This window comes from Lycorma delicatula, chromosome 1 (genome assembly GCF_047948215.1).
Source record: "Lycorma delicatula isolate Av1 chromosome 1, ASM4794821v1, whole genome shotgun sequence".
NCBI lineage: Eukaryota > Metazoa > Arthropoda > Insecta > Hemiptera > Fulgoridae > Lycorma > Lycorma delicatula.
This window is the reverse complement of record NC_134455.1, coordinates 361234606-361252819: the sequence shown is the minus strand read 5'-3', so window position 1 is coordinate 361252819 and position 18214 is coordinate 361234606. Positions and strand designations below refer to the sequence as shown.

General features: G+C 33.7%; 1 protein-coding gene and 1 long non-coding RNA gene across 2 annotated transcripts in view; both read left to right on the top strand.

Annotated features, from left to right (window-relative positions):
- The first annotated feature begins 1828 nt into the window (after positions 1 to 1828).
- Positions 1829 to 9087, top strand: LOC142318430 (uncharacterized). Its single transcript, XR_012754907.1, has 3 exons — positions 1829 to 1915; positions 3116 to 3270; positions 8881 to 9087. It is a non-coding gene; the product is annotated as an uncharacterized LOC142318430 (long non-coding RNA).
- A 299-nt stretch (positions 9088 to 9386) lies between these two features.
- Positions 9387 to 18214, top strand: part of LOC142317932 (uncharacterized) — a 47201-nt gene continuing 38373 nt past the window's right edge. The window contains exons 1-2 of the mRNA XM_075354470.1: positions 9387 to 9452; positions 11116 to 11223. Of these exons, the coding sequence (XP_075210585.1) occupies positions 9387 to 9452; positions 11116 to 11223 (174 nt within the window). The remainder of the gene's footprint in view (positions 9453 to 11115; positions 11224 to 18214) is intronic.

Genomic DNA, 18214 nt, shown 5'->3' with positions numbered 1-18214 from the left:
GAAACAAATGAAACTAGAAGAGTTACTTTAAGCATGCAACAAAAAACTGAAGTTTTTCTCAGACATTAATCATATCCAGGATTTCAGAATGGTGTTAGCAAGGATTTCATACAGAAGAACTGATACAAAAGCATTCAATTATGTTCTCGAAAAAGCAGTTTTTAAGGAAAATTGATGGATAATTTTTTTCTGAAATGCAACTGAAATTGCTAAAGCCAAAGGAAAGTGGAGTATTAGATTCAAAATTCCATATGTAATTGATGCTGTTGATTGTAGAAAAAAATAATTATATTTCATTATATAAACTAAAAGGATTTGCCAGACAACAAAGTATCCAGCACTGAAGCCGTATGATCTGGAAGCACTCATGATAGCTGGATTTTAAAACCCAGCATAATTAGTAATGACATTTGTAAATTTAGATCTAAATTCATCAGGTTCTATAAGTATTTTCCAAATTTAAAGCAATATTACACAAACAAGTTGCTCTTCAAAACTTTTAATCTTTTTTTTATACAAGAAAAAATTTACAATTTTCTTTTGGAATGTTGAGTATAAGATCCAGGCCAACCTTTTCTATCCACTTCTTCGAATTTTTATTAATCAATCAAGTTGCTGTTATCACAACGGTAATGACTTTACTGAGTTCAGTCTGTAAATTTCCTTATACTCTATTGCCAGAGGGTTGTACTTAGTTATTTTATCTACTCAGCCTTAATAATATTGTGATCAGATATCAATGAGAAGAGCAGTCTTTTCTTTAATGTTGTGGAGAACCACGTCTGGCCTATTCGCAGCAATAATTTTATCAGTATTTACCGAGAGATCTAACACAGTCTATAGTGCTCATTTTCCAGCACAGGCCTCGCCTTATTCATAACAAGGACACTGTTCCCTGTCATCTACGAGTCCTAATTTCAACGCGAACGCCTGATGAACAGTGTTTAATGTAAGATCGTGGTGATGCAGATTTCCTTGTCAGCCAGACTGGCGCACTCAGTTATAAAATGATCAATTGTCTCCGATAATTGGTGACACATCCCGGACTCATCACTGATTTTCTATGAACTGTTTGTAATTGTTCATCGCAACGACCTTATCCTGGATGGCATGTAAAAACCTTCAGTTTCTCTAAATAGAAGTCCGTCCCTCAGCCAACGCGTTTATGCGACCTTATTAGCATTTTCGTGGTAATGGACAAATCTACCGTGGAGCGCCTTAGATTTCCATGCTTGGATCCTATGTCTAGTTGTAATGATACTATGTAGAAATTGTCAACATTCAGATTTAGAGGGGAGTAACCCTTGTCAGATGCAACTACTGCTTTGTCCAATGATGATGTTTCAGATCTGGAGAGAAAATATCACTTCATTGAAGCAATGTGTCTGTTACAAAGTGATTTTAGGTCGAGGAGGCCTCTATCATTTTCTTTAAGAGATATTTAGACATTTGACTTCGGATTTAGGGTGATGCATTCTGTATTTTGTCGGCGATGCGCGTACAAAGATGTTCATGTTTCAAGATATCTGGGACCAATAAACATCTCCTAACAAGTATATGAGAACATTGTTATTATTATTAAATGCTGGCTTAGTATTTTTTTTTAATTTTAATAAATTACAATCGCTTCTAAGAATTTTATGAAAATTTCAGTACAATTTTTATTTTTACATTAAACCACTTAACTTTTCCGTGAATGAAAAATTATTTTTAAGTATGTTGTGCAATATTATACGTATGTATTTATATTTTTTTTCCAAGATTATATCCAGAGGTCGTATGTATTAAAGTATACAATTGCATGTGTTGGCATCACTGATCAATTTGTGGGAAAGCGTTGTTAGGAAGAGATGTAGTAGATGTTCTAATTTTATTATTGTGTACTTGTTGGTGTTTACTTTGTTTATCTGGCTAAGTAAGTAATGTTATGCTATTCAAATATAAATCAATAGAATTTAAGTTTGATTTTTTTGTATTGATCAATTATTGGTGTGAACTTTAACCAGTCATGTAAATTGTTCTAATTTTAACCCACCGGTCTGGTCTAGTGGTTAACGCGTCTACAAAGGTCTACACACACACACACACACATAATTTGAAATGTAGAACAAAGATGTGTGTAAACAAAGATTTACAAACCAATATTATCAATCTATTTCACTGACATATAATAAAAAGAACTTCAGTGAACCTGTGCTTATTGACATCTATATATTTAAACAAGCTTGCATTGTTTTTTGAATTCTGCTTAATCTGAATAATGTTAGTATTTTTCCCTATTTTTGGTAACATTTATTATTGTGGGCATGTTGAAAAAAAAAAAGTGTATTCTAAAATGGGGCATACAAATTAGAAAAAGTTTTTAGATAACAAGAGTGTGGGCTGGTGGTTCAGCTTGTAATGGAATTTATTATTACCTTTTTGTATAGTTTTTGGTTGGGGATTCCTCCATTAAATCCAAAATGGCAGCTTCCAACTCGTGATGTTTTGTAGTAAACTTAATTTAACATTTTTATTAAATAAGTAAGTTATTTGTATATTTTTAGTCACAGGAACCAAGTGGTATAGTGAGTGTTCAAAAATCTTATAACTGGGAGATCATTAGTTCTAGTTTTCATGATGTCTTTTTTTTTTTAACTTATTATTTAAATAAAACACATGAAATAATGTTAGGTAAATATATTTATAAGAAATAGCAAGGTGATCAGGATGTAGAAAAAAAAATTTTTTTAATTTAATTAAAAATTCATCTTCAGAGTAATTATTTAATAGTGCCATCACAAATGAATCAATATCAAATATAACCTCATTCAAGCCACTATAAAACATAAAGAACAGTCATTAAGGAATTATAAGAAAGCTGTCTATGAGAGGTGTTTGGAAGAGTCTATTTAGTAATGTTGTTGTTTGATTTAATTCAGTAATATTTTGAAAGGATTTTGTTTGTCAAAGGTAAGAAGGAAATACCTTTGTCGTTATTTCATTCTGTTTCATCTGTTGTTTTCATGATTGTTTCTGTAATTTGCTGCAGTAAAATTAACCCTTGCTCCCTTGTTATTTAATTTCTGGCTGATTTTGCATATTTTGATTTAATTATTTTGTTTGGATTTTTCAGTTCAAGTTGCTAGATTTTGAATTGAATTGTTACCTTGGCTTCTTGGTAGTTTAATGATCTTTTAAAGTACTTGCTGGAATTTTGCAATTGTCTTTGCTGTTGTGGCCTAATTTTCTATTTTTACCCTAAAACAAAGACTGTACAATTGCTATTTGGTAAGTATGTTAAATTTTAAATTGTATTTATTTATTTAATTGATATAGACAGGCATGAAACCCATGAATACAAAATCATATTAAAAAATCAACATAATTACATAACAAAATTATCATTCATAAGTTAGAATAGCTCTTGAAAAGGTTAAGGTATTAAGTGTACTTTACATAGTATAGGTGGCATAGTAATAGATAATCTATGTGAGTTGATTGAACCATGAAAATTAAGTCAAAATAATTACTAAAAATTTTAGTAGCAAATATTAAATCTGTCCTGATCAGAAATCTCTCAATTCTTGGTATTTTTAACAAATTAAAGATATGAATAAAGTTATGATTGGTAATAGAATCATAGAATTGGCATAGAATCACATGCAACACATGTAAAAAAAATTCTATGTGGTATTTCAGGTAATTTTAATTGCAAGTCAGCAAAAGGTCACCAAACAACAGAGTTTATTAATTTTAATTTAGTACTTCATAAATGCATGACCTAAAATTTTAATTAAAATTTGTAGAGTCTCTTAATAAAATTTATCATTTTTAGTGACTTACAGTATTACCAGTTTATTCATTGAAGGATAACTTGCTATCAAAACATACAGCTAAGTCTTTAATAGAAGATACCTTTTGTATTGCAGTATTATTTTATATTATTCAGCTGCACAATTATATCAACATTTTCAAACCTTCCAAATTGAATATGAAATTAATTTTTTTAAAGTTAGCAGAAATAATATTTTTGCTCACAGTTCAAGTTGATTGGAAGTAATTGAATATCAACTAGATTTGTAATCGGCTTAAACAATTTCATATATCATCTGCAAAAAATTTAAAAAATGCGAATAGCCTATGAATAAACAGTAATTTATAAATACAAGGAAAATTTGAGAACCCAAATGCATGCCTTGTCTTAATCCATATCTAACATAAATAGGCTTAGAGATAAAATTATCAATTTTAACATAAGGAATTCTGTTTGTACGAAATGGATATATCCAAGACAACAATTTATTATAAAATCCACACGCAGCAAGTTTTTTAATAAGTAATTTGATATTAACTACACCAATGGCACAACGAAAATCAGTATAAAATGATTCAAGATATGAAAGAATGATTGAAGAGCTTAGTTAAAAACTGTACAAAAAAGACAGAGCGTTTCTTCACTAAAAGAGGATGATTATATTCTGGGCCTACGAAAGAGTTATCATTAACTCAAATGGCCTTTTCAGTATCATTCTCAGTTAAAATAATGCAGGAATCGTTACAGTTAAATGTAATTTTAGTTAAGGAAAAATCGTTAATATAGACACTTTCACATTTTTAAGTGAAAAGGTTATATAATATTGGCGCCCTTATTAGCATACTCACTTCAAAAAGCGTACAAGATGGATAAGATCTGCTGTTGTCATTTTTATTAGCAAATTTTTAAAAAAATCTTTGACAAAGAGTATTGCATACAATTTCTTTTTAAATAATTCTTAATAATAAATAGATTACGTTTTTGAAGCTTATGGAATTTTTTGTTATTAATAATTGCGATAATAATTTCACTAGAGAACTGCTTCGAAAATTAATTTTTTTTTATAAGTAGTTTTGGTACATGACATTCAACAATATTACTGTAGTTGTCGCCATGAAAGATGCTACTTGCGTTTAAACTGTTGTATATCTGTTAAAAAAATCACACAATAAATGAAGGTGTTATTGGAAACTGCAGTTATTTTTTAACTAAATGGATTCAGCCAATTTTAGTTACCATCATATATTTCAAAATGAGGGATGGGTCAATCCATTTGATGTGAGGCAAGGATGGTTTGACCAATTAAAAAAAAAAAAATTGAAACTTACCCACTTGGTTCCACATGTCTCAGGACCTTAAAAGTATTCTTTTAAATTATTTTAGTAAGTCAGGAGAATTTCGTATGTTCCTTCACAGCGAAAGTTATTTAGTTTATACAGTCTTAATAACTAATTTATAACAGTTTTATTTAAGCATTTTTCCTGTGGTGGCCATTTTTGTTACGGTGCGCACACTTATTTTTGTGATTGTAAGGGCTTACAAAAAGATTCATAACTAAAGAAAACCATTAGTCCTGAAAGTATAAAACAAAAAAAAAAATTATTCATATTTTCTCAAGGTATAAGATTGTTTCAGTGGTTTATTTACATATCTCTCGTCTTTCTGTGTGAAAATTACCAATAAAGTTGAACATGAAAAATACAGAAATTTCACTTTTGGTCATTTTTTTTTTCAAGAGGCAGTGATGGCATGCACAGTTTGAATTATTATTTTTATATGTAGGTATATGTTAGTAGTTTTACCATAAATAATATTAATGGTGATATACATACCCCTAAATTTTTATGATTTTTGAAAACTAATTTTTTTACAAAAAATTAAAATTTTGGCTTTAAATAACTTTCATGGGGTTAGCAATAAAAATCTCTAATGTGGACAGCTTACAGTGTTTTTGTAGATTTTTATGGAAAATAAAATAGTGTCTTGTGTATTGTACTATTAAAAAATTATAACCTCTCAAAAATCATGAAAACCCTGTTAAAAGCTATATGATTTTGACTCTCTAAATAAGTTCTCCAAGGGGGTTTGTTGTCTTCTTTGCACTTGACAGTTTTTATATATTTTTATATTTAGCGCCTGTGCTGTTGAAGTTAATGTTTTCAATATTTTTTAAAATTGTTTTTTATTACTTACATTAGTTATAGTAATAGTTTTTTTCAGTAATTTAATTATAAATTAACCAATAACAGTAACCTAAAACAATTTTGATTTAAAAATATTTGTAAAACATACCCAAACTGAGATCTCAATAAGTAGCTCACATCTTTTTTTCAAGAATTCATCTTTATATATTGGTGTATTTTTGTTCACCAAAATAAAATTCTAACGAAGAAAAACTAAATTGTAGCAAAATTTTAGTAATTATTCAATGAAATAGCCTGTTTTTGTAGCAATGAAAGTTTATTGTTTAGTGTGGTTAAGCAACAGCTGTGATATCTCTTCTAATATGTCTCTTGGAAAAATGAACCTGCAGATCATCATTTTCAAGGCTAATATCTACCATTTCTATCCACCATTGATAGTCATACACACAAGCAATAGAGTCTTTTTCCCTAAGTGAAAGTGGTGGAATACTTGACAACAGATGATCTTCTTAGTCCTTGGAGTCTGAAGTAAAGTAACATCTTACAATGCCTTTTGACACAAGAACATATTTATGGTAGCTTCTAATACCTTAATTTTTAATTAATTTTGATGGAAGTGATACACCCAAAATGCTACAACCAGCATCCAATCGTTCAATTATGTGATGTGGGGCAATATATTGCTCTTGGTCTTTACATTCGTGTAGTTCTTTGTTCTGCTGAAAAAAAATACTTTTGAAACAGTTAACACAAAGAGACTTTCCAGGTACTAAATTTAAATTTGGAAAATGTGTTCTTTTAGAGCTTGCTCTAATGTTATTTGTCAAGTTTTTCTTAACTGTTTTTTTTATGAGTTCTCAAAGGGTTGCAACAGAACTGTCAATGCAGGTGACTGAATGTTGACAAAAACATTTTCGTGATATTTACAAACACTAGTGACATCTGAATTAACATGTAAAAAAATAAGTTATTTGTTTTCATCAGTAAATTCACAAATTTTAATGAGTTCTTTTGGCACTGTACCAGTACAATGTTTTGACACTCTTCATTCACATAAATTCCTATGGGACATTGTTCTTCCATTGTTTTACTTGAAAAATAATGTAAAAATTTAAATAATTTTAAAATTTGGTAATATAATGATGAAAACTTATTTATTTAATAAACACTTTCAAAAATAGGATAAAATTTGTGACACTTGGTAAAGATGTGAACAGGTCACTGACTAATGTCAGTCACACCAGTCTGTAACTGCGAAGCTAAATGATGCAACATGCATAAATGAGCATGTTGCAGCATGAATTTTCCTGATGACTGGAAATGAATTCAAGCGCCTGTTATGAGATGAGCACTGCAATTGAATGGTTCAAACAAGCCTATTTCAACTATAGTATTAAGTATAAAGATATTAAATCGCCAAGAAGAAAGAAATCCCTTTTATTAAGTCAAAATTGTATTGCTTGTAACAAGTTTTTCATGATTTTTGAGAGGTTATAATTTTTTTATTAGTACAGTACACAAGAAACTATTTTATTTTCCATAAACATCTACAAAAACACTACAAGTGGTGGAAATAAAAATTTTTTATTACCAGCCCGTCAAAATTATTTGAAGCCAAAACTTAAATCATGTAAAAAGATTAGTTTCCAAAAATTCATAAATATTTAGGGTTAAGTATTATATCACTATTCATATTATTTATGGTAAAACTACTAACAATACCTACATGTAAAAAAATAATTCAAACTGTGTTTGGCATCCTCGCCTCATAAAAAAATTACCAAAAGTAAAATTTCCCTGTTTTTCAAGATCAAATTTATCGCTAATTTTCTCGTAGAAAGAAGAGAGATAGGTAAATAAACCGCTAGACCACTCTTTCACCCTGAAAAAATATGAATATATTACTTTTTGGTTCATTCTTTCCGGACTTACAGTTTTTTAGTTACGATTGTTTTCATAAACCCTTGCAATCACAAAAATAGGTGTGTGTACCATAACAAAAATGGCTGCCACAAATAAACTGCTTAAATAAAAAAAAAAAAATTTTAATTTTAAGGTCCTGAGACATGTGGAAAACAAGTGGGTGAGTTTCAATTTTTTTTTGGTGGAATTGGTGTCAATTCTTGGGTCACATTAAATGGATTGACCCAGAAAGATATTTGGAATATATGTAAATTTGTACAATGTAACAAAAAATAAATATGGTGCAAAAACAAAAAAAAGTTTCTATGTGTAGAAATTTACTTTTATAATTGAGATTAATAAATTCCTTAATGTGTGTGTGCGCGTGTGTGTGTTTCCTGAATGAATTGCAAAAATTCAGTTAAAAACCCGCAGTAAAATAAACACTGATAAAAAATAATTCCTCTGTAGCAGAGATTTGAGTGTACAAGATTACACATTGTTTACATATCATTCTCATCTAATTGGCCCATGGTAGGGTAGTTTTATTGTTAACTACTTGAACAAATTGCAACATACACATTAAGGGAATAAAAAGTATATATATGACAGCATTTAGAACCACTGCTTTCTTTCCTTTCCATATTAATTCTACACAGTCTAATATGAATTTGGTTGTCAACATTATTTTTCCCTCCTTATCACACACTGTATGAATTTCATTTTTAATTAAAGTAGATTTATATTGTTTTTGTAGCTTATGGAACTCTCTTCTTATTAATAAATTTATATTCATGATCAATATCAAATCCTGCTTAGGTATGACATTTTTCATACACTATAAAGTGACATTTCCATGTTCCATGCACTAGCTTCATGCTTATTTTGCGATAAAAAAATTAATATTGTTTACAATCAATTTTTATGAGAAAATGCAATCATATATTCTTATTTAGTAAATTCTGACTATTATAAGATGAATATTTTTATAATCTGTTAAGTATTTATGAGAAATAAAATTAGATTTCAAAATTTTAGGTAACATTATCTCTGATGATCGTGATAAATTATATTTATCATGATAAAAAATTTCACCGTAAGCAATATTAACACTACTGTCAGTAAGATTAGAAAAACTAAATCATGAGAATTACTCGAACAGTTTAACAAATTATTTGATTGCAGAAGCTTACAATTTGTAAAAAACAACATCATCTTGTAAGGTAGTGTTGTTTTCAACACCCATTTATATGGTGAGTAACAGCATTTTTAATATTTATATTTGTATGGCAACATTTAGCAAAAGAAACATTTCTTAGGTTTTCCATATAAACCCTGGCACAGTAAAGTCACCTAATACTAATAATAATTTAACTGTTGCTGCGCTGTTTGTGTATGATAAGCGAATTACATATACAATTTATTTTACTTTTATAAATTGTACAATAAATCATAAACATATTTACTTTGTAGCATTTATTTATTGCTTTTTATTACAGAAAATAGATTCAGTACAACTGAAAGAGGAGGAACTGCTTGAAATTATGAATAATCAAAACAGATCTCTAACAATTGAAGAGTTTAACTTAGTTAAACCAGAAAATTTAAAAGTTGAAAATGAAGTGGTAAGTGTTAGATTTTATATACAGTGGCACACCAATTATCCAGATGGACATTTCAAGGCCAAATCTGGATAATTGAAAAGGGTAATTTAAAAAAGGTTGTGTGATTCTATATTTAATAGGTAATACAATAAGTAAAAAAAATAAAAGGTAAATGTGTTTCAGTTAAATTAAGAAGAAATTTGAAAAATGAAAATACAATGTACAGTGTAAGAAAAAAGAGATAGTAATATGGTACAAAAGATACACTATATCGACATTTGCTTTTATAATCACTTTTACAAAGGTTTGTATATATATATATATATATTTTGTTACTAATATTTGTTGAGTTGCAAATAGGCAGTTAATTAACACTGCTGTAACAGCTGATTTTTGAAGTCAAAAGGTTGTAAAGTTCAAATCCTAGTAAAATTTAGTTGCTTTTATAGACAATTAAAATCTAAACCATGGATACCTATAGACTTTGATTGTTGGGGCTCAATAAACCATATGTCACAGGAATGTTACGCCTGAGTGTACAAGACTACACATTGTTTACATGTCATGCATATCATCCTCATTTAAGTGGATGTTCGTGGGATAGCTTTATTGTTACTAGTTGATTACTAGTTTCAAAAAGAGTAATGACAATATTAGTGGTGTAGCCATGATTAGGAGTTTTTACAATTTGTGTGCCTGCATCTACATATGCTATCAAATTTTATTTTCATATATCCAGTTTCTGGCTCTGAAATATCTTAATATCAAAGTGTGCTCATTTTATTCTAATAAAGTGAATGAAATTTAGCCTACCTTTCCAGTAAACTTTCATCATCTGCTAAAATTTTTTCTGGTGTATATACATCTCTGAATTTTTTAACAAGATAGTCAATAATCGATTTTATTTTTTGGAGATTTATTAGTATTATCATCATGAGTAAAATTGAGGGAATACAATAAAAGTTTGATTCTTTGGGCTAACACTTTTCCAAATCCAAGAGTTGTAAAAAGGAGATTGTTTGTGTAATAACTTTCAGTTTGTGGCTTTCAGGTAATTCCTGATAGCATATATACAGCTACAAACAAAAGCATCTCATAATTATCAGTCTCTTTCCACAGGTGAAACCTCAAAAACTGGTTTGGTAGTTATTATTTTTTTTAATGAAATCTTTGACATAAAGATTAGTCTGCTTGACATAAAGAATGTCAACTAATTTATTTGTAAAAAATAACCCGAATAATGAATATACATTGTTAGGACATATAGAATAGAGAAACAATATGATACTACCGCTTCAGCAATAAATTAGAGTAAAAATGGAACTAGACTCGCATATGTTACAGTAACCCATCAACAAACACAATTAAATGGATCAATTCATAATTCATCAGTGGCACTTTTCAGCAAAAAAGTGGATGACGAATTATTTCGTCAAGGAAATTTTTATCAGGGTAGTTATTTGATGAGTTTATTTCATCAAAAACTATGAAGGGGTTAAATAATTTGTGTCTTCTTTTCTGTCTTTGATGGGTTGAAAGACCTTTTTTTTTAAATATTTTTTTAATTTACAATGGTATATTTAAGTTTGTCAGAATAAAAAAAGATATTTTATTGAATATTAATTAATTTCAACATTTTTGTAAGGTTTTTTTCATCTTATTTTTATAGAAATCTGAGATCTCATTAAATGATGACATTCCACCTCGGATTAATCTTAAAATTAATGATGTACACACTGTAAAGGCAGAAGAAGAGGAGGAATTTTATCCAGGTCATGTAAGTATTTATAATTATTGGATATTGTAACATACATGATGAGGTTGGACAGAACCCTGAAAATAGGGTTAAAATTATGAAATATAGGTAATAGGAACTATAGTAACTAAAGTACACACGCCTTTGACAATGAAAAATTCATAACTTATTTCTTTGCAATGGCGGCAGAAATATTCATTAATGAAGTAGAAGAATAAATCTATCTTTTCCTTAATGAATTTCTTTAATTCACAACTTCACCCATCTTGGGAGTGAAGAAATAATGAAATTTTTAATATCTCAATGTTCAAGGGAGCTAGGGCCTCGGTTAATGGCTTAAAACCTTCTCTGGGGTAACACATATGTATTCTGAAATTTGAAAGTAATCAGTCAGCTTCCTCTCACATGATGCATGAGCAAACAGACAAACTATATATATATATTCCCAGTTTGAATTTTCAAAATCGGATGATTGTTTTCTGATATAAGAGCACCTCCAAACAAGTTGTCCAGGGGCACCCCGTTTGTTAATAGTTCATAGTAATGATTGGGCTAGCCTCCCATGAGGTGTTCGTATACCTACTCTAGCCTCACATGCATACCCCAAGGGAAGGTCATTATTGTTAAACAGAAAGAAATTGTTCAAAATTTAATATTACTCATTATTTTTGTAATATTTTCAGTCGACTGATATGATGCATTCAGTTCAACCTCACCTCACACAGTGATGACTCACAGTTCATTAAAGATTGTGCTTCAACCAGAAAATCTCCACTACTACAGATATATACTCATTTTTTTTTTGAGATTGAAAACATATCTAAAAACCTTCTCAGTTATGCTGAGAAATGTGGGTAAAAATTTGGTTGAAAGTGATTAAGGAGTTTTTTTGTTTATCCCAAACAAACGATAGCCTCTGCCTCTTTATATAATAGTATAGATAGAGATAGGAAGTATTATCAGCAAGTACTGCTTTGTTAAAGTGAAGCTTAATTCTAAGAATATATATTAAATTAATTTTAATTGCACCCAAAAAGATTTTTAATTTGAAAAAATTAACAGATTGCTGGCATGCAGAAATAAGAAAATGAGTGAAAAATCTCATACACAACCCAGCAGCTGTTTTTAACATATGAATAGATGTTTTTAACATTTTTATGTATTCATTCAGAACAAATAAATTTTGCTGCTTTTGCAAAATAAATTCTAATTTTCTTATCATTAAACTTTAAAATCCAATATCTTCATTGTTTGCATACTATCTAATTCATAAACTATCTACAATGCTAACTTCACTCATCGTAAAGTTCTTGTTCAGCTATTATAATTATTATTACTGTACATCCATTCTCAACATTGAATATTTTCTCGATGTATGGAAAATAGCTGAAACCAATCAAACTAGGTAAACTACCTGATGGTATAACATCATATCGGCCACTTAGTATGAGAAGTGTGCAGCAGTAACTGACCCGCTAGACACAATCAATGTAATAGATGTCATGTTGTTAGAGTCGTGAAATGGACAGTTAAGGCCTGTCACTGTAATCTGTGCAGATGGGTGGTGTCTGCATAATTAGTTCATGTTGGATTTTGGAAATGAAATCTTACTGGTTCATGGCAGTTTAATAATTTTTTGAAGTACTTCGTATATTTTTGCAATTGTCTTTGTTGTTAAGGCCTAATTTTCCATTTTTATTCTCAAGCAAAGGCTGGGTAATTGTATTTGGTAAGTTTTTAAATTTTTGCAAGAGGTAAATTTTTTAATTTATTTATTTATATTTAATTTAATAGACAGGCATGAGACCCATGAATGCAAAATCAATAAGTACATAATAAAATAGAAAATAGTGTTTTTTTTTTGTTTTACATCGGAAGTGGGAAAACATGCCTAAACCAAACGCTCAGTAGCCTGTACATACTGGGTGTGAGGTTCACCGCCTACTGCAGTGGACTCGCTAAAAGCCCATTCCCTCAGGCAATGTGGTACTGGAACTGCTGTAAAGGCTCAACTTCAGCACTACGTGCATCACAGGTACACCTCACATTCATGAAAATATTTACACACCACATTCACATGATATTTACAACTCAATATTTACTATACAAGTAGATTCTTAACTCCACACAGCTGTGCTAGCCTTAGATGGCAGGAATGCATTTCATGGGAGCCATTGCTGATGGCAGTGTCGAGGCACACCTGTCACCTGCCCCCAAAGACTGGTGCCCAGCACTACCCTCAACTGACATCTTTGCTGCTCACCTCATGTTCTTCCTTTAGTAGTTTCTGGTGGAGCGCTCCACCAGAAACCACTGTGGTCAACTCCACCAGAAACCATGGTCCAACTCTCACCGAACAAGAGCATCAACTGCATGACCCCCAAGCGAGTCCAAACCATCACATGCCAATTCTTCCTTCCGCCTAGGACACATGAAAAAGATGTGCTCCAATGTGTTAGTTTCTTCACAATACTGACATTGATCTGTACACCTCCTTCCAATCCTGCAGACGTTAGACCCCAAATGACCCTTGGTCTATTGACCAATACAGCAGCTACTTCTGGGATCAAAATATAGCTCTAATGTCCTTTTGGATTCTTCCACCTCCTTTTTTTTTTTTTCCTACTCTCCCCGATCGGATATCCAATTAAGTATACTCAGTCGGGGAGAGTGTCCTTTTACTCTCAAAGGAGGCGTCCCCCACCCGCCGGCTATACGTCCAGCACGGCAGGTTGGCCTCCCCGTTCTCGGATCTTTTGTTTTACATTGCCTGCCTCTAATCCACCGCTTTAGAGCCAAGGTCCGGCTATGCCGTCCCCCAGCGCCTCAGCAGGGAACCGGGACTCGGTCTTTACGCCTTTGGCCTCTAATCGACAGCGCTGACTCCACAAAGAGCCTAGGCTCCCGCAGGGACGACCCCGCCGGCATGCTAGTCCTCCATGTACCGCTTCTGCAATTTAATGCCCAGTTTTTTACCTTCTCGACTCCGGTCACCGTGGACCGTCCCTTTCTAAATCCGTATTGTTCCGGATGTAGACATTGTTTTTCCGGATGTACTTTTCCCATATTATTTATGAGCGTAATCGGTCTATATGCTGTGTTCTCTTGAATTTGTCCTGCCTTTGGGAGGAAGACTGTTCTTGCTTCCTTCCAGCATTCAGGGAAGCTTCTATTTTGTAGGCCGTAGCTGGCTACATCGACTATTTCCCAAGGTACAATTCTAGCTATTATCTTAATGATGGTCGCAGCGATGCCATCTAGGCCGGGGCTTTTCTTATTTTTTAATTTATTTATAGCTTCCATGACCTCTTTTTGTGTAAATCTTCCTCCCTGGCATTCTATCACCTCTCTATTATATTGCTCCTCCGTTCTGGGGAATAACTTTCTGATCTGCAACGCAGCCGTTTCTTCATTCAGTGTCGGAGCTTGTCTCCCAAGACGCTTGGTTACTATTTTGAAAGCCTTTCCCCACGGATCAGCATTCAACTCCTCGCATAGTTCTAACCATTTCCTTCTTTTGGCCTGCTTTATAAGGAAGTTAAGCGTCTTTCTCGCTTGCCTATATTGCTCTGTCGCAATGTTACATCCTATTTCCGAACCAACTCTAGCTCGCAACCTCTGGGCCGTCCTCTTGTGTCTTTGCATAATTCTACGCTGTTCCTCTATCTCCCTGGACCACCAGTAGACCATATTATGTTTAATATTATTTCTCCTCTGTATGTTCGCCATCTCTTCTTTAACTATATTTTGGAATATTTCAGGTGTTATCTGAGTACTATTTCTAATTCTATTTGCCGCATTATTAGCCACTCTATATATCTGTTGATCAGACAGTCTGATATTGTTATTTATCTGTCTTATTTCTGGCCGTTTCTCTCTGAAGTTAACAAAGATGGCTCTGTGATCGCTGGCTGTTTCGTCATTAAGAACCATGAAATCAGCTGCATCAGTGCGCATCCTTCCATCAATTATAACTAAATCCAGGACCGATTGATGCCCTCTTGCTTGGTAGGTGGCTGTTCCGTCATTAATAATGTCATTCCTGTCGCTGCCAGCAATTCCTCCAGGAGTTTTCCTCTAGCGTTCGAGGAGACCGCTCCAGCTAGAACAGTCCTGCAGTTAAAGTCTCCAAGGACTACAATTCTCTTCCGAGCTCGTATAATGACTTGTTGGAGGTCAAGGAGTCTGTTCTTAAGAGATTCCCTGCTGTAGTTAGGGCTGATATATACACCTATTATAATCTTATCGCTTACTTCAAACAGCAATGAGTCCGTCACCTCTACCATACAGATCATAATCCACATTTCCAACGATCTTTCTAATTGCCACATCACCATTCCCATCGGTCAGCCACTGTTCTCTGGCCGCCGAATACACATTAGGTTCGGTGGCCACCAGGAAGTCCGCTTCGTATCTAGCTGCTATTTCTATGCTCAAATCACTAGAGAGTAGGCTCCTGTTATTATTAACTAGTATTACTTTAGTCATGACCTATGTTACAGCACGGGTTCCCGGTCCTATGTGAAGTGGCTCCACAGTCCAGGCATATGGTCGCCTCCTTGCAATCTTAAATTACTTGGCCGGGTTTACCACAGTTGAAGCAGAGGTTTGAACAGTCCTGGCCTCTGCACTCTCTTCTGCTGTGACCGACATCCCAACATCGATAACATTTCTCTATATCCGTCCGGATGTAGGCCCTGCAACTCACCCTACTCTCAGCCTTGCTGCAATTAATTTTGTTGCATTCCTTTGACTTGTGACCACCGTGGCATTTTTTGTGTTTCCAAATGCCTCCCTTAGTGATGTGACCTGAAAGTTTTCTCCTTGTCCTAGTACCTTCTCTACCGCTTCCCTGACCTCTCGCTCAGTAGTGTCGCCTAGCATGTCTTTTACATGAACGACTGTTCTGCGGTCTCCTCTTGTTCTTATATCCACCTGGAGATCCTCTGCTCTGTTCTTCAGCAGGGAGGAAAACTTCCCCGCCTTCTGCGCCTCACTAATTCAGACCTCTAGTTGTTGATCCCTTCCCTGTTTAATTGACAGTATTTCGCCGGCCTCCTCAACCTTAACCTTTTCTTTCATGGTTTTCAACAGATCGGCATAAGATTTACCGGGGGCCCTTACTACGACCGTTTTACTTTCAACGACCGGGGGGGGTTCCCCTCCTTGTTGATACTGACCTCGACCTTGCCCTCCCTTGTTCGCTCAGGCTGGTGAGTAACATCCTCTGCAAGGTCTTACCCTTCCTCATCATGTATATTACTATTTTTCTCACTATGATGCCCGCTGGACCACTGGGAACCACAAAGACAGCTGACTCCAGCTTACCTACAGCTCTTCGTAAGGCCTTTATAATATGAGAGGCCATTATCTTATCTCCTTCTCTAGAGTCATACATTACCGTGTACCTAATTCCGGTATTTGTGATCTTTCCATCTTCGAGGATGGTGGAGTCTTGTAAGATCATTGTCCCAGGTGCCGTCCCAGCATACCGGCTGGATGGCTTTAATCCATTCAAATCGATGAAAAAACAGCTGTCATCTCCTGGTCTTAGATCTTTCTCCTGGGTCAGCCTGTTCATTACCCAGGTTGACCATCGTGTGGGTAATTGTCTATCAGTTGTTCATCTGTTAGCTCTACATCTAGAATATCTGACATCTCGTTCCTGCCATGACTTTCGGTTTGCGTACTTTGGTCAACTGTGTCTGGAGTCTCATCATTTATTCATTGTAAACCTTTATAAATTTCTGTCAGCTCCCTCTCATGAGCCTTGATTGCCGTTACACTGGCCTTGCCAGTTAGTTGCCTAAGCTGTAATAGTGCATTACCCAGCCTGTACGTAACCTCCTTCAAATTAAGGGGGGCCTCCTCTTCTTCTGATGAGCCTGCTCTCGGCCGCTTGGCGGTTCTCCCCTCTACTTTCTTCCACTTTGCTTTTCCTTGATTTAATCCTGTAATGTCCATGTCTTCTGAGATTTCAGAAACACTATCCCTCCTTCCGGCAGTTCCCCTCGAGGGCCCAGCCTCTGGAGAGGCCTTATCTTGTATTGGAAGCGAGCTTCGGATTCGAAATCAGGGGTTGATTCCGAGTCTTATGATACCCCACACGGGCAGGTGCCCCCCAAAAAATTTGGGGGGGGGGGGGAAGTAAAATGTATGTGTCCAAATCCGGGGTCAAAATATGAGGGGCGGTCAGAAGGTCAGAAATCTTTGGTTTCGGATAGATATTTGGGAATTTTGGTTCTATGGTAAAAACTATAGGAGATATGGAGGATAGGAGTTTGCCCGTGTAAAGTATCGCAAACACTTAGAAAAATTTCTACTAGTACACAGTAAAACTTCTGAAAATTTTACAAGTTTACTTGTATTTCAATGATGTCACGAACAAGCTTGACTTGCAAAATTTGTCTCTATATAAGTTAAATGTATATACTTGAACACTTAAAAAAAAAACCTTATTCAAAGTACTTTTTAACTCACTCTGTCCGTGTAGTTGTATTTACTTACAATCCCACACCCCTTCAGTTCTTAACCGTTGTCCAAAAGGGCAGTAGCAATAAAAGTTTACTACACTTTCCTCAAAATTTTGTATTTTCAAAAAAAAAAAAAAAAAACCGAAACTCAAAAAACTTTGCACTTGTGTCCATTAACCATACCACTATAATTTCCGATGTCCGTATCCAGTAAAAAATCCAAAAAAACCCAATCAAAAAGTAAAATATCGCGGAGCTAGGAAACACGTCTGCACTCGGTTCCGTCCACAACTCGACTCGACTTCTTCCACCTCCTGCTATTCAATAAACATACGGGTCCTTGCCTTCTGTGATCCTATCCCTTTTTTCCTTGGCTATGAGGTCCAATGGTGGCATTCACACCACCACTAGTGAAGCATCCAAGGAAACTGTCCTATATAATTGGGCTACCCTGATTGCCAACTTCCTATACTTGCTGTTCAGTCTGAAGGCCTCCCACCTTACCGCCATCACATACAATATTCTATGTGATAGCAGTA